At 41.1% G+C, this 20,791-nt stretch overlaps 2 protein-coding genes across 4 annotated transcripts in view; one reads left to right on the top strand and one right to left on the bottom strand.

Annotated features, from left to right (window-relative positions):
* Nucleotides 1-2,454: 2,454 nt before the first annotated feature.
* hapln2 (hyaluronan and proteoglycan link protein 2) lies at nt 2,455-13,146 on the top strand. Its single transcript, XM_028581232.1, has 6 exons — nt 2,455-2,584; nt 2,989-3,093; nt 6,867-7,223; nt 9,626-9,742; nt 9,837-10,019; nt 11,931-13,146. Exons 1-6 carry the CDS (start codon nt 2,551-2,553, stop codon nt 12,206-12,208), a joined length of 1,074 nt encoding a protein of 357 aa, XP_028437033.1. The 5' UTR covers nt 2,455-2,550; the 3' UTR covers nt 12,209-13,146.
* Nucleotides 13,147-19,432: 6,286 nt separating this feature from the next.
* Nucleotides 19,433-20,791, bottom strand: part of bcan (brevican) — a 49,025-nt gene continuing 47,666 nt past the window's right edge. For all 3 annotated transcript variants that reach the window (XM_028581129.1, XM_028581130.1, XM_028581131.1), the window contains one exon: nt 19,433-20,654. In XM_028581129.1, the coding sequence (XP_028436930.1) occupies nt 20,551-20,654 (104 nt within the window). In that variant the 3' untranslated portion in view covers nt 19,433-20,550. The remainder of the gene's footprint in view (nt 20,655-20,791) is intronic.

Raw genomic sequence — 20,791 nt, 5'->3', positions numbered from 1 at the left:
TTTCATCTTTTTTCCACATTGGACGGTGTTTGTGTGACCGCCGCCTGCTGTCACTGTGTGGAGGCCGTGACCGCCAACAATGCGGCCCTTGTGCCCGATGGGCCACAGCGGCAGAGGAAACCAGAGCCGACACAGCTTCCTCTCCCACTGCCCCCAGGGCTCTGTAGGCAACAAACAAAGATGGCTGAATGCACACTATAGTCCTCTTTGGCAAGAGCCTTCTGGGAAAGGTTAGAATACACAGGAAGGCTTGTTGACCGCAGTGCTCAGTGATGGCTCATCACCGTACGCACTGCATGCTACAATACGCTGTTTGACAGCAGGAGCCAATATAGTACCCAGCATGCAAATTTGACATTTCTATTAGTCAAAAACAAACTATATTAATGCTACATATTTCGTAACAAGTACTCTTGTTACAGAACATTTTAAAATAGGAATCTGTTGCAAATGAATGGCCTTTGATTGACCCTCTAAAGCAAGTTGATCTCTGCAAAATCTTGTAAGGTTTTAGGACTAGGATAGACCCCTCTAGGGTTAAAACTTTTGTACTTTCGGTTTGTTAACACAGAACAACTCATTCTCACTCCCAGCGCTTCAAAAAGCCAAGCACGTCTCATCAACATTCTCGTATACAGGGCTTAAACAGGAGGCAGCATGTATACTCCGCCCGTTGCTGGTAGTTGCCATGGTAACATTAAGTTTCTCTTCACTGACCACTGACACGCAAAGAAAACAGTCCACACCCTCCTGCAACCGCGGTGGCTGCAGCTCTTTGGATGATCGTGTCACTGTGAGGCTGGCTGCTCCTGATTTTCAAAACCGACCATAATGGAAGCTTGTTCGGAATACAATCTCGTATTTTACGAAATTGTTCAACAAAACGTGTTTTTGAAAACATTTAAGCGAGAAATAGGCTAAGCAGTTGCAGATCTGTCTTCATTTCAGATCGACAACGGTCAGTTTAATGGTCCCATGACATGGTGCTCTTTGGATGCTTTTATATAGACCTTAGTGGTCCCCTAATACTGTATCTGTAGTCCCTTTTATATAGACCTTAGTGGTCCCCTAATACTGTATCTGTAGTCCCTTTTATATAGACCTTAGTGGTCCCCTAATACTGTATCTGTAGTCCCTTTTATATAGACCTTAGTGGTCCCCTAATACTGTATCTGTAGTCCCTTTTATATAGACCTTAGTGGTCCCCTAATACTGTATCTGTAGTCCCTTTTATATAGACCTTAGTGGTCCCGTAATACTGTATCTGAAGTATCTTTTATATAGACCTTAGTGGTCCCCTAATACTGTATCTGAAGTCTCTTTTATATAGACCTTAGTGGTCCCCTAATACTGTATCTGAAGTCTCTTTTATATAGACCTTAGTGGTCCCCTAATACTGTATCTGAAGTCTCTTTTATATAGACCTTAGTGGTCCCCTAATACTATATCTGAAGTCTCTTTTATATAGACCTTAGTGGTCCTCTAATACTGTATCTGAAGTCTCTTTTATATAGACCTTAGTGGTCCCCCCCGTGACGCTACCAGAATGCACTGCACAGCTGCTTCCATAGAAATGAATGGAAAGTGGGGAAATGACGCTGACAATGGACACACACCTTAAGTTACTAATGTGACCATGGCAACTACCAGCAACGGGCGGAGTATGCATGCTGTTTAAGCCCAGTATACGAGAATGTTGATGAGATGTGCGGTTCAGGCCTGTTAGTTTAAACGGAGATTAGTTCTTCTACTGGAGCTAAAAACACGGAGTTGGCTTTGGGTTCAAAACTCCGCTTCAATACAAAAAAGTAGCAATGTAAACATAGCCTGAGTTAGTTCAGGAAGCAGCAACGAGCTGGGAGAACAAAGTGACACGAGGCAAAGTTCAGTTCACAATGTTCTAAAGGTTTAATGTGACACACAAGGATTTATATTTCCAAACAGTCGCTCCATTTACTCCGATGACATGAGATTAGATGGAAGGATAATGAAGATGCTCCAGAGGAAAGGAGGATCGGTTTGCAGTAGGTCCAGGCAGATAAATCTTCAGGAGGGAAAACAATTAACAATTTATGATACAAATTTATGATACTAATGAAAACAGATGGGAGAGGCTTTGCTCAAAAGGATCGGTTCACGGTAGGTTCACACATCTTTAGGAGGGAAAACACAGGGTAACAATTTATGATACAAATGTATGATACCAATCGAAACAGACGGGAGAGGCTCTGTTCAACAACAAAAATGGAATGTAGCATGTTTACAAGTGATCAGAGACAGTAGACTTTCAAATGATCGCCAACAGCTGGAGAAGAGAGGACAAGAGTCCTGTTTACACACTGTTGACAAATGACTGGACCATATGACCCAAGTGAGGGGAGAGGCGGAGAGGGTGGGGGTGAGAAAGAGATGAACTGGGTATGGCAGCTGAACATTCAGGGCTCCGACAGAGGAGCCAACAGGGATGAACAGTTGCTTCCACTTTCCAAAGTTCGGAATAACCCAGGAATTCTTTGAAGGCATCGTCGTCATGTTGCACAACGGAGGAGGATGAGCGAACATCTGCATCTTTTCAACTTCACAGGTTGAAACTATATTTTTCTTCCTTTAACACCTGCTGATTTCAGACCTAGAGTAAACGCAGTTTACAGCAGGCTGACATGAAATCTGCAGTAAAGTTACACTTTACACAAATGTGTACAATTTAGGATTGTTTGTCACATTATCCTTCTGTTCTAGTATGTGAGAAATAAGGCAAAGTGTGATTGGTTAGAGCTGCGAAGATGAATCGACAAATCTATTTGTTGTTAGGGGTTTGAGCAACACTGATCAACATTTTTGACCATTTTCTGACAGTTTTTAGACCAAACAACTGATCGATGAATCGATTACATGACCATTTAAAATAATTGCTAGTTGCAGCCCTATTTTGTGCACCAACGACTAAATCTTAGTAAGAACTCGGCTCTGTTTTCTTCTGAACTGCAGGAGCTGGAGGAGTGACTCCCTTCATAATGAACTGTGCTGTGATTCTTCTATTAACATCGGGCTGCTTCACCTGGTCCTCAGCTATATATACCCCCCACAGGGCAGGTACAGTAATGAATGTGATCACTTGGGTTTTCCTTCTTGTCTGCAGGTCCCAAATCTTCTCGTATTTGACAATTGTTGTTTTTTTCTGACACTGACACTCCACACAACTGCACGCTTCATGCATCGATGGGCCAGGTGTGTGGACATAGGCGTCGATTTCAGTGGGGATGGTGGGTACGTGTACCTATCAGATTTCATAATGAGTCATTTTGTACCCACCACTTTTTAAAACATTTAAAAAAATTATAATTCTTGAGCGACAGATGCTAATTCTCAAGAACTTGAGTAGAAAGGTGGGGATGGCGCAGTGGATGTGGCGCATACCTTTGGTGTGGGAGACCCGGGTTCGATTCCCACTGTGATAAATCAACCAATGTGTCCCTGGGCAAGACACTTAACACATAATTGCTCCAGAGGCGTGCATTGATTTCAGTGGGGATGGTGGGTACGTGTACCTATCAGATTTTGTCATGAGTCATTTTGTACCCACCACTTTTTTTGAAATTAATAAAATTTAATTCTTGAGCGACAGATGCCAACAAATCCACAAAAATCTCTAATCCCCACAGGGCAGGCACAGACACAGCCGTTCTGCTGCTGCACTGGCTGCACGCTTCTCTGTTCACAACACTGCAACAACTTTTTTTTTTCATTTTTGTATACATTTTTATTCATTTACATTAGTAAGCTACAGGACAGCATCTTTCAAAACATGACCTGTGCAAAAGAGAGAAAAAAATGAATGCGTCATTGTACCCGGGCACTTCTGAAAATGCACTTCCGAATGCGTCTCTGTCCCCAGCACATTTCAAACCAAACTGACACCCATGTGTGTGGAGGTATGAAGAGGTAAGAGTGGAGATGGACTGGTATGTACTTTATAGTCAGAGACCAATCAGGGAAATGGTGAGCAGGTGGGTGAGTGGGTGGAGATGGTCAGGGGACGGGGAAGGGCTTACTGCAGGGCAAGAGGGAGGAGGATTGGGCATTACGAGAACCGATATCTTCTTGCAATCATTTCAAAAATAACGATTCCAGTAGAATCGTTTCTTTATTGGAGGATTTGGTTTCAAATCCGATCATCGCTTCCCAATTTAATAAGCGCAAGTTTTGGTTTCCGTAGCGGCCAGGCTCTTGTTGTGTTGCAGCCTTGGAGCACAGTAAGCGGTGCTCTAGTGTGGCTTTATTTAACGTTGAAAAAGCCCCGTCAAACTGCAAACCACCATTGAATCAAAATAAAACCTAATAATAAGCATGTGACCTGTTTCTACTCCACCCCTCAAAGAATCTGAATCGAGAATCGATAAGAACCGGAATCAAAAGGAAGAATCGCACTTGGAATCAGAATTGTTAAAATCCAAACGATGCCCAGCCTTAGGAGGGAGGGGGTGGATCTGCAGGGAGAGTTACAGGCGGTACGTCTCTTATCCAAGCTGCATCTCATGCCCCTTATCTGATCGCTCCTCGACTTCTCGGTCCTCTGCTGAACCGGAAGTTCTTCTGTCCCTCCTCGGTGAAGGCCGTCTCAGAGCTCCTATTTCTGCCCCAAGGAGCGAGCCTCAAGGAGCTATAGGCGAGGAGACACGAGAGCAGCCATCCCGGAAGCCGTGCAGCTGAAGGCGTTGCAGCTGACAAATTCATGTGACGCTTCAGAGGAAAGGACGTCTCATCCCTCTAAAACACATTTGCTGGTTTCCTCTCTGCTCCCATGATTTCCTCGCGTCTCTCCCGTGCCTCCTCTAGACTAGGGACTAAGACGCAAGGAAGGGAGGCAAGTGGAGGACTTAATTTAAGCGACATGAGAAGCACCTCTTGAATTGCATCTACGTTTCCTTCACTTGCTTCCAGCGGTGGAAGATGTTTTCAGATCCTTATTTAAGTGAAAGCACTAATACCACACTGTAAAAAATACTCTGTTACAAGTAAAAGTCCTGCATTGAAAATGTTAATGCAGAACAATTCTCACATTTAAGAAACTGGAAAGGATCCAAACAGCTGTGTGTTTAATGGTCTAATCATTTCAGCTGGACTTGAAGGCCGTTACATTGTTGGCTAGTTTCCTTTATGATAAAACATCAGATTTTATAAACTACATGTTTTGTGTGCAAAAATCCTAATGTGTAAAGTGACTAAAGCTGTCAGATGAATGTAGTGGAGTAAAAAGTACAATATTTCTCTCTGAATGTAGCAGGGTAGAAGTAGAAAGTGGCATGACAAGAAAAGTAAAGTACAAGTACCTCAAATTTGTACTTAAGTACAGTACTTGAGTAAATCTACCACTGCTTGCTTCCCTTCCTCGCGTCTTAGTCTGATCTATTGTTTGTTTATTGTATTTACATATTGGTAGGAACCCATGTGTCTCTTTTTTGAAATCTGTTGTTTTTTTGTACGTGTCCTGTGATATGTTGTCATACTGTCTTGTATTGTCCTGTGTGGCGATTTGCGTCGCTTTGGCAAAAATAAAGACTTCAACTTGAGATAGCACCATGTGAATTTGTCAGGAGTTAGCAACGGATTTCGGCTGCACGTCTTCCGGGAAGGATGCTCTCGTGTCTTCTCGCTCATAGCTCCTCAGAGATCCCTCCTCACTTCTCACTCATCGGGGCAGGAATGAGAGCTTTGAGACGGCCTTCGCGAAGGACGGCCAGAACAACATTCGGTACAACCGAGGAGCGAGGAGATCCAATAAGAGACTTGGGATTCAGCCTATGACAGAGTAGGCAACGTTATGTTCAGACTGCAAGCCAAAGTGGCCTAAATCAGATTTTGTTTTACTCAGATCTGATCTTTTCATTTCTTATTTGGGCCACTTTAATCAACAGGTCTGATATTTTGCAGTGCAACCTCAGTCTGAACAGTCATATCCAAAGATTCTCTATAACTAAAGTTAGTGCATTTCAAGCTGTTGCAATGGTATGTTAGGGTACACGCTTCCTGTCTCCTAAATGGGCGTGGCCTCGTCTGAAAGTTGTAGTGAACGTCGCGTGGATGGATGAAAACTTATATTTGCATTGCACTTATTAATATTTTCTTTTGCTAACATTAGATATTTACACAGCTAAAAGCCATATTCACCATTACGAAAAATGTGTTTTGTTAGGGCGTTCACGAACTTTAGCCGACGATGGCTTCTCTGTGTTGCCAGATCTCGCGAGAGTTTGTTCCTGAGACAGAAACAGGTCTCAAACTACGTTCATTTTCTCCTGATGTGTCTGTCTGAAAAATGTTAGTGGCAGAATGATCTGGAGATATGTGGCTTGTAAAAGAAATGGCTCTAATATTTACTTTGGTGACTATGTGGCGAAAGAAACGCTCATAATCTGTGTTCATGTTCACTTCTCCCTGGAGTCAATACACGCAGGACCTGCCGCTAGTCTCCTAAAGCAGCCTGTTCTCATGACCCATACGTTCGAAAAGCTACGAAAAGATAAGCACTGTAATTCGTAGGATTTCCGAGTTTGTTTTTTTGCTGCGCGCGTCACATTGACTGCTGCTGTATAAGAACGCGGTTGGCCGCATAGGTAGTTGGGCGGGGCTATAGGTGGACGTTAACTCACAGGACTTTCAAGCCGCAGAGCGGAGTACGGAGACGCGGTGTCCGTGGAAAGCAAAAGACTTTCACCCAGGAAATGCGTGTTCCTTGTCCAGTCTAATAATAATTACATTGCATTGCGTCAGCATGTTCAGAAAAGTCCCAATAATTAACTACATGACGTAAGTTAACAATGTTATCGCGTGGCATTGACACCTTATGGATCCTGTTTCACCCGCAGCACCCAAGAAGCTGAAGTACCTCCTGGAGCCGCCTGTTTACGCCGAGGTGGTTACCCGAAGGGGAGAAAACGCCACCTTGCCGTGTATTCTGAGAACCAAACCCAGCCATTACAAAGTGAAATGGACCAAGCTGGAGTCAGAACACGTAGGTCGGGAGAACATTATCATGATATCAAACGCACATGCCTTCAAGCCATACGGCCATCTCGGGCCGCGGGCTTCTCTTCGGAAGGCTCACACCATGGACGCCTCCCTGCAGCTCAGCCGCCTTGAGCTGGAAGATGGCGGCACGTACCGCTGCGAGCTCGTCAACGGCATCGAGGATGAGAGTGTTGCCATTACTTTGAGGATTGAAGGTAATTGAAGCAATAAGGAGCCCGATGTCTACTCCAAATGTTAAACTGAAGGAATGCACAAGTGGAGATGGACTGGTATAGATACTGAGAGACTAATCAGGGAAATGGGGAGCAGGTGAGTGAGTGGGCGGAGATGGTCAGGTTAAGTCAAAGGGGTTACTGCAGGGAAATCCTGAATGGGATCTGCTAGAATGGTCGACGTAGTTAGGTTTGGGCATGAGGAGTGGGGATTGGTTTGGGTTAGGGTAGGATTACCAGGGTAAGCCAATCAGAGGCCGAATAAGGCGGGCAACGAGTCACGTCTAGGGGATCCGATTTAGCATCTAACGTTACTGCAGGGCAGGAGGGAGTGGCTGGATCTGTAGTCTATATCCACGACGGTCCACTACTGGGATTGCTCTGGTGCCGCTGGAAATTCGGCCGGATGTCCTACTATACAGCCGGATGTCTGTAACCTTCCGCTTTCTTTGTGTTGGAATTTTAAATCCGGTGGATTTCTGAGGACTATGGTTAACTGCTCCTCAGATCTCTGCAGGGTAAATCCAGACAGCTAGCTAGACTATCTGTCCAATCAGAGTTTGTCTCGCATGACTAAAACAACTTTTGAACGTATACGTTCCACCAAAACAAGTTCCTTCCCGAGGCTATTTTGGAGAGGCACCGTGGCTCTGTCTGGCGCATATGCGCCGCCCAAGACGATTGTGATTGGTTTAAAGAAATTCCAATAAACCAGAGCACTAGCCACTAGCCACTATGCAAGACTACTGGATCTGTAATGACAGCGAGAGATAGTATGACAGACTGCAGGCCAAAGTGGCCTAAATGAGATTTATTTTGCTCATATGTGACTCAGATCTGGTCTTGGCAATTCAGATTTGTGGTCTAAATCCGATACAGGTATATTGATATATTGATAGTGATCTTTTGCAGTGCGACCTCAGTCTGAGGGGAGTCACTCAGATGTAACCACTCCTGACACCCGGTGTTGCTGGTATAAATAAAGTCAAACGTGTTTTATATTCCCACACCTACATAGGGGCATGGATGTTATCAGGGCTGAGGGTACACAGGATTTAACAAGCCGTTCTCACTCGCAACCTGTGGAGGAATGTAACTAAGGACATTTACTCAAGTACTGTACTTGAGTACAAATTTGAGGTACTTGTACTTGAGTCTTTTCCTTTCATGCCGCTTTCTACCACTGCATTAATCTTCTTATCTCTCATCTTAAGTGACCAGTTACTTTACAAATTAATATTTTGCACACAAAACTCATATAGTTTATAAAATACAATGTTTCATTATAAATTAAATTACCCATATAATGGCCTACAAGTCCAGCTGAAATTACTGGATGATTAAACAGTTGATTGACAGAAATGTTGTTGTTGTGTGAGGAGCTTTCTGCATTGAGTACTTTTCCTTCTAATACTTTAAATTCCTCTTTCCTGATCATACTTACAGACTTTTACGTAAGTAATATTTTCAATGCAGGACTTTTACTTGTTACAAAGTATTTTTACTATGTGGTATTAGTACTTTTACTTAACACTTGTGTTGTCTTCCGGTCGACCATGCACTTGTCTTTCTGGGTCAAAATTCAAACACTTTTTTTTTAATGTTTTTGTCACTTATTTTCCACGTTTTTGATGCTATTTAGTTAGTAGTTGTACACGTATTTATGGAATTCATGGTGAATAAATTTCATTTAAAGGAGATTATACCTAATGTTGAAATGGTGAATGATTTTGACTAATATTAGAGGAACGTATATGGGTGGAGAATCACAGACGTGTGTATATCAAAGTTTAGTCAGGTTTTGAAAACATTTAAATTTTTTCAAATGCTATAAAATTGAATTTTTCTTAATCCACAATTTTTCTTAATCCACAATCTTTTCCTAACACTAACTAAGTGGTTTTACCTGCGCTAGGGCTGTGCAATTAATCACATTTTGATCAATTTTGGCTCCTAACAATGTAATCAAGAAAAAATATTATTTTGCTCATGACATTCTGCAAATCAACTCTTATTTTGTCTTGCGTTCTTAATGAAATGCGCACTTTCCCCCTTGCAGAAGGCTAGTCTTACTCAGCCAACATTTGAATATATTTTTTATATTATTTATTTTAAGGGGAATACTAAAAGTTAAGGTTAAGGAAAAATGTCGCCGTTCAAGGTGTGTTCACTGTTGATTTGTTTTACTGTTTCACTGTATTTCAAGTAAAAAAAATGCAACATCTTTCCAATAGTCAATGAGTAAGTGTGTTAAATAATCGTAATTTCAATATTGACCAAACAATTGTGATTATGATTTTTTTCCATAATAGAGCAGCCCTAACCTACGCGTAAGAATGTGTTATGTTATAACATGAAAACTGACAAATGGCTTCTACCTTCAGGAGTGGTGTTTCCGTATCAGAGTAAAAATGGCCGCTACAAATTCACTTTCCATGAGGCCAAGGAGGTTTGTGCTGAGCAAGACGGCACATTAGCCTCATACAACCAGCTGTTCAGAGGTACAAATACAGAGCAAAGTGTCTATTTCCAATCAATCGATATGTTGTCTGCAGGTATATCAGCTCTCCTAAATCAGCATGTCTCCTCCCGCAGCGTGGACGGAGGGTCTGGACTGGTGCAATGCCGGCTGGCTCCGTGATGGGACTGTTCATTACCCCATTATTCATCCGCGACCCGCCTGTGGAGGAGACCTGCTCCCCGGCATCCGTAGTTATGGGCCGAAGGACAAGACCAACGATCGGTTCGACGCTTTCTGCTTCACCTCGCAGACATCTGGTAATTGTTCAGTGGCTCGGAACAACGTTTAGTGTAGTTCAGGGGTCTTCGACGTTTTTTAAGCCAAGGACCACTCAACTGAAAGAGAGATGGAGAAGGGACCCCTACTACATATATTGTTTATACATACCTTTGTTGCATAGAATACTAAGCTATTAAAATAGCCTAATAATTGTTGGCATGGTTTTATAATTCATGTTTTAATTGTAAACATACTGTACACGTGGCACAGTGAATCCTTAGGATTATCTGTATCTGTGGATGGCCTTAGTGACCACCTAGGCCAGTAAGGGACTATTTGTTATATATTTAAGGGGCCACCGGAGGGGTTTTGTGGTCTTCATTCAAAATAGACCTGACCCTCCCTTCACCAGCAATACATTTTGGATGATCCTCCATAATGATTAGGAAAAAAAGGGATGACCCTCCCCAATAATTTCTTGATGCCTTCTGTACTGGTTTGCACTTGGCAAAGATGTACTGATGCCTGTTGTTTTTTTTACAACCATAACCATACAACTGTCACCTAAACCTCTGCATTCTCATCTGATGCATCCCACTCCTCTGTTATGGTGTGGGGGCCATTTCAGTAGATTTACTCACTAACGTTGTTGTGGAAACACAATAAGCATGGAAACTAAATGCACACTTCCTGCATTACTGCATTACTTCAAATACTAAGTTACTCCTCTAGTAAACTAGTATTCACATGAAATAAAACAATAAAACATTGAGATCATTCAGAAAAGGACACTGGGTAATAACAAATTCAACACTGGTTGCTATGGACTCGTCACTAGGCTTCCTCAGTCATTGTATGTTTTAGCATAGGTAAAGCTGCCGAAGCTGAACATTATCCAAAACTCCATTTCTCAGGTGAGCGTCAATTTGAGAGCTTGCATGCTAACTCCTTCCTTCTCAAATGATTTAAAGGGTTTCGTTTGCACAATTTCACAAATAATCACTGGGACCGAAAGGATATTTGGGTCGGGTATGGCTGCAGCCTGGAGACCTCCCGTCTCATGTCCTCCCGGCTTGGTGCTGTCCGCGGCGCGAGCTTTGACTTTTCAAAATAAAAGCCTGCGTCTGGTCCGCTATGTTTTCGGTGTTTTGGATGTTTTTGAACTAAACAGTACGGCGGCAATTATGCTAATGAATACAATTATCTTTTCAGCAGGCAGTGTGTTGTGCATATAGTAGGTTGACAGAGGGCAATAAAATGTGCGAAATGATGATGAAAGTTAATTAGTGGGAAAATACTTAGTCGTCTCTGGAAACTTCCACAGCAGTCCAAAAAAATGGGACTTGTCCCAAAACAAAACAAAAAAAACATTTGTTGGCATTTAAGGTCGTACTCACACTTGGCCCAGTTAAAGGAACACGCCGACTTATTGGGACTTTAGCTTATTTATCGTAACCCCAAGAGATAGATAAGTCCATACATACGCATATGTACATACATATGTATGGACTTATCTAACTCTGAGGTATACGGTGAATAAGACAAAGTCCCAATAAGTCGGTGTGTTCCTTTAAACCTTTCCTGGGCATGTTTGACCCCAAAGTCCGGTTCGTTTGATTAGTGTGATCACTCCGTACAGTGCCCTGGCACACTAAAAGGAGGTTTGGTTGGTTTTAGGCACGGTACGCATCAGTGTGATCACTAAACGTGATCGCATCTGGTTCTTACCTTACAGATGAATGGGAATTGTGGTCGGCGAGTCCCGCAATGTAATTACGTAAGCATGCTCTGCGGTGTGAGTGCAGACCAGCGGGGGAGGGGGGGACAATCGTGCCTAGTGGCCACACTTTAAAGCAAGTTGGCCAAGTGTGAGTACGCCCTACATGATAAGAAGCCAAAAACTGAAGTTCTCTGGATGTGTTTTCCATAAATCTTTTCCCCTCTCACAGGCTCTGTCTCCTACATATCGGGCTCTTTCTCCTTCGAGCAGGCAGAACACTCATGCCAACGTCAGGGAGCTGAGTTGGCGTTGGTCGGCCAACTTTACTCTGCCTGGCGATTCCAAAACTACGACCAGTGTGATGGCGGATGGCTGAAGGACGCCAGCGTACGGTTTCCCATCAGCAAGCCCAGGGAGCACTGTGGGGGCGTCCCGGAACCAGGGGTGCGCTCATTTGGATTCCCCAACAAGACGATGCATCTGTACGGTGCCTTTTGCTATAAGTAGCCCCAAAATAAAGAATAAATACACTTCTCACATCCGTTTCTCAACACAGCTGTGAGTCTAAGCAAGAAAACCAGAGGCCCAGAACTTACTGCGCAACATATACAGCTTGATCTGCCAACCGATGAGCAAGAAAATTCACATCTGAAGCTACAGACCATTACGGACTGTATAATTATAAGTTTATATTTAAAAATGAAATACTTAATTCTTAAACAAAAGGCCCTTTTTACATCTAACTTAGGCGATGCAGAACATTGCAAGCACAAACATTTTTGGAGACCAAATATAGGTTGGACAGCCATGGATGTGGCTTATGTCTTCCATTTCAGATAAATAAAATGAACTAAGATATAAAGACTTTTTTTCCAGGATGCTTGTAGTTTGTCTATGAGCTACAGGCTAAGATAGTGTGTGTGTGTGTGTGTGTGTGTGTGTGTGTGTGTGTTTATTTTGGAAACAACAAACCACTTTGACCAATGGAAAAATTCGCCAACCCTGTCTCTTAAAAAAAAGTGACGTTCCCATACAAGTAAACTGCATTCTCAATTGTGTTTCAAGAGAAACACTAAAATGTTTGTTATGTAACTTTAGTTCTGTGAATGCGGATTTTGAATAGAAACAGATTAGTGATGTGTCAAAGAAATACTTTACCCTTGAAATATTTGAGAATGAGAATTGGTTTAATGGAAACGTAATTTTAAGGAGACAGGGAAATGAAAGAAAATGATATATATACACACACAATCATCAATCTTGCACTAAACTTGTAATAACGTGTTAAATTCCTACAAAAAGATAAGCATGTAAAACATGTTTGGTTAATTCTGGGTCAATCACTGCACTGCCGGCGTGTCCATTTAACACGAGACCAAACTGCTTCCTGCGAACTTATACAAAGAAGCTAAAATTCTGAACTGTAAATAACACTGTTGGTTACGTTGGGGATACACTGGTTTATCTGTAAATTAATTACATGTACTTTAATTTATTCAATAAAGATATGTCCACAAATCAGTGTATTTATTTATCCATTTTTTGTGCAATATTTTAAGTTTGTTTTAGGAGGGTGGGTGGGTAAATAGTTTGCATCTAGTTGTAAAGGGAGTTGAAGGGAGTTAGTTATCTTTCTTGAGCAGAAATATTTAAAGTGGCAGCAATCACAAACCTCAGACACAAACTTAGCTGCAGCACCGCCTGGTGGCGAAGCTTTAAAACTGCGATGACAATAAAATGATCGCTTATAAATATCTCTAGTTGTTGTTTCTATTCCACTACATTTTGTGTGTCATGTTTGGGGTGTGGGATGAAGAGAGGGATCATTTTAGTAATTTTTAAATGATTTAATTTATCTTAAATGTGTATCAGCTCTACATCCACAAACAAGAGGGCTTTTCACCGAGGTGGTTAAAGCTGATCCACTTGTGCCTCTGTTTACCAGTGTCTGCTGCTGACTACGAAAGGTCTTTCTCAGCTCTTCGCCGCCTGAAAACCTGGCTCCATAGCACTATCACTCAGAGTAGACTTTCACACATGGCACTGCTTCACGTCCACAAAGACATTTTGGATGATCTGGATATTCAGGGTCTCATGGCAGAGTTTATCAGCCGAACTCCAGAGCGCAAATCTGTTTTGTTTGGTGTACCGAAATCATCGTAAGGTAGAGACACGGTGTCTTACATCTCCACGTCTTTTTCCTGTCGCTGTGCAGGCCCAGATGGTAGCCTATATTTAGCCTAGTATGATTGTGATTTCTGTATGCCTATTATAAAGAAACCAATAGTCTGTGACGTTTTAGAATTTGTCACATACTGTTGGAAAAGAAATATGTTACTGTCTGTTACTTTGTGGCACTTGAGCCTTTTTTGGGCCGTTATGGGGTTTACGAACACTTAATCTACTTGTGGTTGTTTTAAAATGAACTTACATTGTCATCTAGACAACTGATGCGTCGAGCTCCTTGTTTTAACAGACATTTTGATTATGCATGTATTGCTAATAATATATAATTTACATTGGTTGCACTATATAAGTAACATTTTAGTTTATATGCACGCATTCACACAGATATTTAGGCCTTTCATCGCTGGTTTTTGGAGTTCGCTGTGCAGTAGGCCCTATGCTGGGATATAGTTTGTACACACTATCAGCTCAGCTGTACTGGCAAGTGAGTTAATAAAAAAGGAGACAGAGGTAGAGTGGTCTGCAGACTACAGAGCCTGTGTAACATAGTATCTTTAGACTCTACGTGGACCGTGGACACGCCCAAGGCCCTTTAACTCCACAGCGAAATAACGGTTGGCTAAACACAAGTGATTCCACAGCTGCCTAGAGTGACAAAAAAGCTGGTGTGTTGGGTGTCTTCAAACAAAAAAAGCACCACAGTGTGCCTTGAGTTTTGAAACCTTCAAACAGGTCTCTGTATGATTGCGTGTTTTATTACAACCCAACGCTGAACAAGACATTTTTAGGTCACCAAAATGTTGCAATTAACGTTGATGTCCTGGTTTGGTAGACAGTTAATGACTGATTATTGATTATTGGGCAGTTTGCAGATTATTAATTATGATTTACAGATTTTTGCTTTTCACTGTAAATGCATATCGGTTCCAAAAGTCAGTTTCATTAACTACTAATAATCAGTATAGCCATGAAAAGCTAGTATCAGTCAATCCCTACACTTGATATAGACTTTCTTTACTTTTCAAATAAGTTGCCAAAGACTTTGAACCAGAATTTGGAAACTGAATCAGAGGAGATTAAAATGTAAACCCAACCGTACCTGGAACCCAAATGACAACAAATGAAAACTCCTGTGGAGGTGACAGCCTTCAAAATTTTGAGGTTTTAGTTAGTTTGACCAAGAACTTAGTTCGCGTTTAAAAAAAGAAGTCATGGATGATCCTTTCAAACTGCTTAAATATGCCATAACATGACAAGAAAACTGCAAATTCCAGGAGAGCTTATCTGATCAGATATTGTGCTGTTAAGTCTGAGTCACATGATCATACTACAAATTGATTTTTACAAACATTTTATTGTGTTAATTGTTACACAGTTAAACAGACATGTAACAACAGTATAAATTCAGACTACATTAAAAAAATTACATTTTGTTTCAAATTTTTCATTGGATTCATTTTTACCATATTATTTTACTATATGATATTATTTCTACTTGTACATTTATTCAGTGTGTGTTCGTTAGACCAACAATTAACATCACCTGCATTTACAGTGTCTACTAAAGTAGGTCTTTAAAAACTAGAAAAGATACAGTAGATTAGATACCGTTGCATCATCGAAATATGTGTTTTTTTTGTCATTGATCCCCAAAGTAGAGTGGGCTTTGGGAAACGCTGATCACCATTTTCTGACATTTTATAACCAATCAATTAATCGACAAAGAAAAAAATCATTAGTTGAAGCTAGAGATGTTCCGATACCAGTATTGGAAAAGCCTCCGATACTGCCTAAAATGCTTAGACTGGGTAAACCCAGTCCGATCTGCCGGCGATTTGATTTCTCCCTGCAGCTCAGGCTGGAAACCTGTACATTTTTCTATCCTGCTTCCATTTTGCGGATCACAAACTGGCTTATCCCCCTGGCGCGCTATTGCCAAGTTTAACACGATGACGACAGAGCAGCTTTTTGTTTACATTCAACATGGCGGCCACCGAAGCGCAGCAACCCGTTGATGCAGCTGTCGCTGCTGTTTTAAAAGATTTCGTTGGTCTGATTGGTTGAAGGACTATCCAGTTGTGTACAGTCATTTGCCCGTTGATCACGCCTCTTGTGCAGTAGAAAATACAGAGCAGACTCTCCAGACTAATGTTCAATCTTAAAAGATTGAGCTTGGTCTGGTTACTATAAAATGCTGGTATCTGTATCAGAAAGTACTGCAGTTTATGCACCGATCCAATACCACATAATTAGCCGTGAAGAAAATCTACTTTAAAGTAGTTTATTTATGTTCTTTTATGACTGACTGTCAAACTGGATAATAAAAGAAATTTCAATGGCATTCATGTTTCACAAAAACGTACAACAATGATAGAAATCATATCACATCCATACAGGGATAGAACTATACAGCTGTTAAAACATGATAAAATATTCGGTATCGGCCGATACGCAAGTTCAGGTATCAGAATTGGTATAGGGAAGCAAAAATGCTATCGGACCATCTCTAGTTGCAGCCCTACTTTTAATCGTTCTAAAACACAGCGGGACTAAGAGAAAAGCATTCCTTCACATTCACCGGGATTCAGTCTGATTGGCCGTATTGACGTCAGGTGTGATCACTACATGGCTGTCTTCCAAAGGTGACTAATTAGGGGTCACTTAGGAAGGAGGGAGTGAGCTGCACACAGTACCAGCTATTCAGACTCCCAATAAGGTAAATCCTGTTAATTCAAGAGTAAAATTGCCTACACAATGTGCACTAAATGTGGGCAAAATCCAGATAACAACAACTAAATCAACACAATCAGTGTAAAACCAAAAGCATATCCAGAAGATTACAGAAAACGTATACATATCACATATTAAAACAAAAAAAATATTTGTTTCGTTTGCACGATGTCCTGTAACGTGTGTTGTGCCACCTGGATGGTTTTTATTGTTTGGGTGTTTAACTTCTGTTGGCCTCTTTGTTATTGTTTTTATTCATACTGTTTCCTCCCGTTTGAACTAACTACCTAACTGTACTGCTAGCCTGGAAATCCAGACCCAAATCCGAAATATTAAGGGTCTGGCACTGAGAAATGAAAATGGCCCAACTCGAGGGGGCGGCACCAAGCATGCATTTGAATATCTCACTGCACGCAATTGGATAACACTACGACCAATCAAAACAATACACGGGGTTAACTACCAGCGGATCTAACTGGTAGATTAAACTCTTCCCAGTATCCGGTCGGCAAAACAGCAAAAACGTCCTTCTTGCAAAGGAACTATTGGAGCGCCGTCTTCTGTTCCTCTTTTAGAGAAAAAGCCAAGCCTAACTCGTTCATTGTAGCGGCCAAAGCCGTTTCAAACAACTGGTGTTCATCCGTAGCCATCTTGCAATGTTTACTAATGACTTGGACGTGGCAGCGCTGTCGTCATCTGTTTAGCTCGCCTCTGGCCCGCCTATATCAGATACACCGATGTGATTGGTGCAGCTCGGCTACAAGGGCATAGTTAATGAGCGTCATTACTAAATGCCAGAGTGACTGCTCGCTGAGCAAATTCAAATTGTGCTTTCGCAAGGACTTTCCAGGGTACTGTACAGCACCTTGTAACCATGGTTTTGAAGGGTGCTTTATAAATAAAGTTTCCTTACTTACTTACAGTTTTTCTCAGTCGCTTTGGTACATTTCTCAGAAGTGACCCTCTCAAAACTTGATCGACCTTCACATGATCTAGTCACTTGTGCACAAGATTTATAAAAGCAATTTATCATTGTTTTGGTCCAATTGCAATTGCTTTTGTACATGCATGCAATTGATCCTCTACAATTGTCTGCTGTCTTTTACATGATCAATTGCTTATGTCATGTTGATCAAAATATAACATACTGGACGTCTGTTGAATTGTCTTCCCCCCCTAAAACATCTAGGCATATGTTCATTGAATATGTCTTTAAATGCTAAATGGTTGAACTCATTGTCATAACCGGTCAAGCAAGTTTCCCATATAGTACGTTCCAATTGTTCTTTCAGAGAGTTGTTGTGAATTTGTCCAGAATTGTTGAATTGCTCTCAGGTGACTCTTGACCTCTACTAATGAAGGGGATTGTGTGAAACATTAGATCAACCAATGATCAACCTCTATGTGAAATAGCTTGGAGGTGCAACAAATAAACCTTCAGATTGCAAGCATATCCAAACAGTGTTACAATTTCTGACATTGGAAGAGCAACAAGCATACGTGTGAATTCTGTCCAAACTAATGCAAGCCTAATCTCACATAAAGCAATGTGTGACCCTATACTGTTGACATGTACAAATTCCATACAGGAAAAAGTGCAGTCTTCTGCATTTTCAATCATTGCCGTCAAAAATGTAGCCATAGTGTACATCAGAAAATACCTAAAAAGAAAAAATGTTATCTTGACAATACAACAAAATTAATTATCTTCTATGTGAACAATGACACAAGGACTCAAAATTCTGATGGACTGACAAGTTACAGGCTTTTTGCAGGTCATCCATTGTGTGGTGCTGTTTGTAATAATTGTTAATGTAATTGTAATATCTTACTGGTTTGCAAATGTGAAGTAGTATTCGAGGAATGTACAAACGCGACTGAGAAAAACTGTAATACCAGGTGAAAAAGGTTGTTGGACATTTATGTCAAAGTTGTGCAATTCATAGAAAAACATGATTTCTGTGTTTAGAAGTCAACACAGTTTCCACACCCTGTGCAGCTGCACTTTATTGCAAAGACATTGCAGAGACTGTCCTCCCCTGAAAAAAACGCCCACATAAGAAGTTTGTTTAAGCAACAATTACGACTCATATTTATGTTAATAGTGGCGGCACCCTGTAGTAGCGGTAGTAGTTATGACGCGAGCAAAGCAGGAAGTAAGGTGAGGAAGTATAAGAGCGTCACGTTTCTCATAGGGGGTTGGCTGGGATGGTGGATGGGTCACACAAACACAGGGCCACGCTCAGCACCGACAACACGTAGCAACACGTTTTTTTAAAACTGAAACACCCTGTTGTGCGCAAGCGCTCTGCCTTTTTATGACCCCGAGTTGTCTTAGAGGGTGGGAACAAACAACATATATCATCGTATGGTTTGGAGGACTTGTTATTTCAATGGTGCATCAGTGCTTTTCCTTCATGCATGTGCGGAGTGGAGTGTTTTTTCTACAGTAGATTGTACTTAAATTTGATAAATGCATGTTGTCTGAGGCTTGACACACATTAACAGAAAACATCTTTTTTTCTAGAGTGCAGTCTGTGGGAAGTGAAGTGTATCAGAGAGCTACTGGAGCAGGGATACAGATCCCTACAAAAACAAGGAATCTTTTTTTTTCCAGATTTTAAGTGCCAGTGATTGTCAGATTAGCTGGCGCTGAGAATGAATTCACACGCTGCCAACCTATCATCAGCGGCAGTCTGTTACATATACTATTTTAAAACACAGAGGGTATCACACTCGCAGTCAAATTCATTAATTCAACATTGTCACTTCACTTTAAAAACTGTTGATTATGAGAGTAAAGCTCACCGCAGCTAACTGTTAACTTTATTGGAGTAAGTAATGTAAATATGCTGCAAAGGACAGAATCATATTTGTTTTTAAATATGAATGGATCCCTTAATAGACCTTAGTAGCATGTCCATGTAGCTCCGTGTCTCTGTGTGTTTTCTTCGTCTTTTGGTTACTTTCTTGACTTGGCAACTCTTAGATTACCATTGCACCTTTCTGCATTTTTTTCCCCACACCGCTCCTTTAAACATGCTACAACCAAACTTTACTGTAAGGGCACACTATTGATCTATTTCTTTGTATTTTTGTAGTATGTGTGCTTGGATGTCATATGTCATATGTATGTGTGCCTATGTGGATGCATGTTGTGTATAAGCTATTGGACACTTTCATTTCCTGCGGGATAAATACAGTATCTCTATCTATATACTGTTATTTAATTTGGTTTATTTAGGGTATTACAGACTGATCCATTAACAGGATTATTAACGAGTGTCTCTGAAATATTAACGTATTCTGATGTTGATGTTGATAAAGAAAACGTCAGGATTCATATGCATTCATATGCAGGTCGTTTATATTATCGTCTCACATAAAACCTGCATAACATTTTTCCTTCTGTGTGAAAGAAAAAGAGATAAGAGAGGGCCTTACAAAAAAAGTAAGAATAAAAGGAAGATGGATGTTGAATCAAAGGGTCGTCTGCTGATAAAAGCCCACTGTTGAGTGTTTGAACCGTGTGCAGGATCCTCTATTATCTCTTGATATAACTGCTTTAAATGAAAGCTATTTTGGGTGCTATTGTTTTTCAAGGATCTCTAAATTAAAAGCCATTCAGGTTTATGGTAGGTTTTCCATTTTTTTTTATCAACTGTCCAAATTCACATTAAGCTCCCATAACCTTTAAGACATGCATCACTTTACTGAAAAACAAGTATTTGGATTAAAGCACGTTTTTCCAGATTTTTCCATGACTGTAGGAACTGTGGCCTTGAGATGATTTTAATATGAAAGATTAGATTTCTACAGTTTAACTTACTGGAATGGACTGGAGAGTCTTTTGAGACACACGAAAATTGGGGAAAAGAGGAGGTGAAATATTTTTTTTAAGAAAAAGAAGGGGAAAAAAAGGCAGAATGGCTTCAGACGTTCCACTTAATGTCCAAGAACCGCGGCGCTGCTTTCTCTGTGACCTCCTCGTGCTGGAGAGGAAGTGAGGTCACTGAGTCTTCTTCCATCGAATGGGCTAGAGATGGGAGACAAAGAGAAAAGGGAAGGATTACAGCCTGAGTTGTATTTGCTTCAGATCAAAAATGAGCACATTGTTACATTACATTACATATCATTTAGCTGATGCTTTTATCCAAAGCAAATTCCAATTAA

This window comes from Perca flavescens, chromosome 6 (assembly GCF_004354835.1).
Source record: "Perca flavescens isolate YP-PL-M2 chromosome 6, PFLA_1.0, whole genome shotgun sequence".
Lineage (NCBI taxonomy): Eukaryota > Metazoa > Chordata > Actinopteri > Perciformes > Percidae > Perca > Perca flavescens.
Note: the sequence above shows the minus strand (reverse complement) of the source record. Positions and strands in the feature narration are given on the sequence as shown.

Excerpts from the sequence above, each read along its gene's own strand:
- hapln2 (XM_028581232.1), top strand. The coding sequence starts at position 2,551 with ATGAGCGAACATCTGCATCTTTTCAACTTCACAG. Across the intron at positions 2,585-2,988 it reads GCATCTTTTCAACTTCACAG|GAGCTGGAGGAGTGACTCCC; the intron begins GTTGAAACTATA and ends TCTGAACTGCAG. Across the intron at positions 9,743-9,836 it reads ATACAACCAGCTGTTCAGAG|CGTGGACGGAGGGTCTGGAC; the intron begins GTACAAATACAG and ends CTCCTCCCGCAG.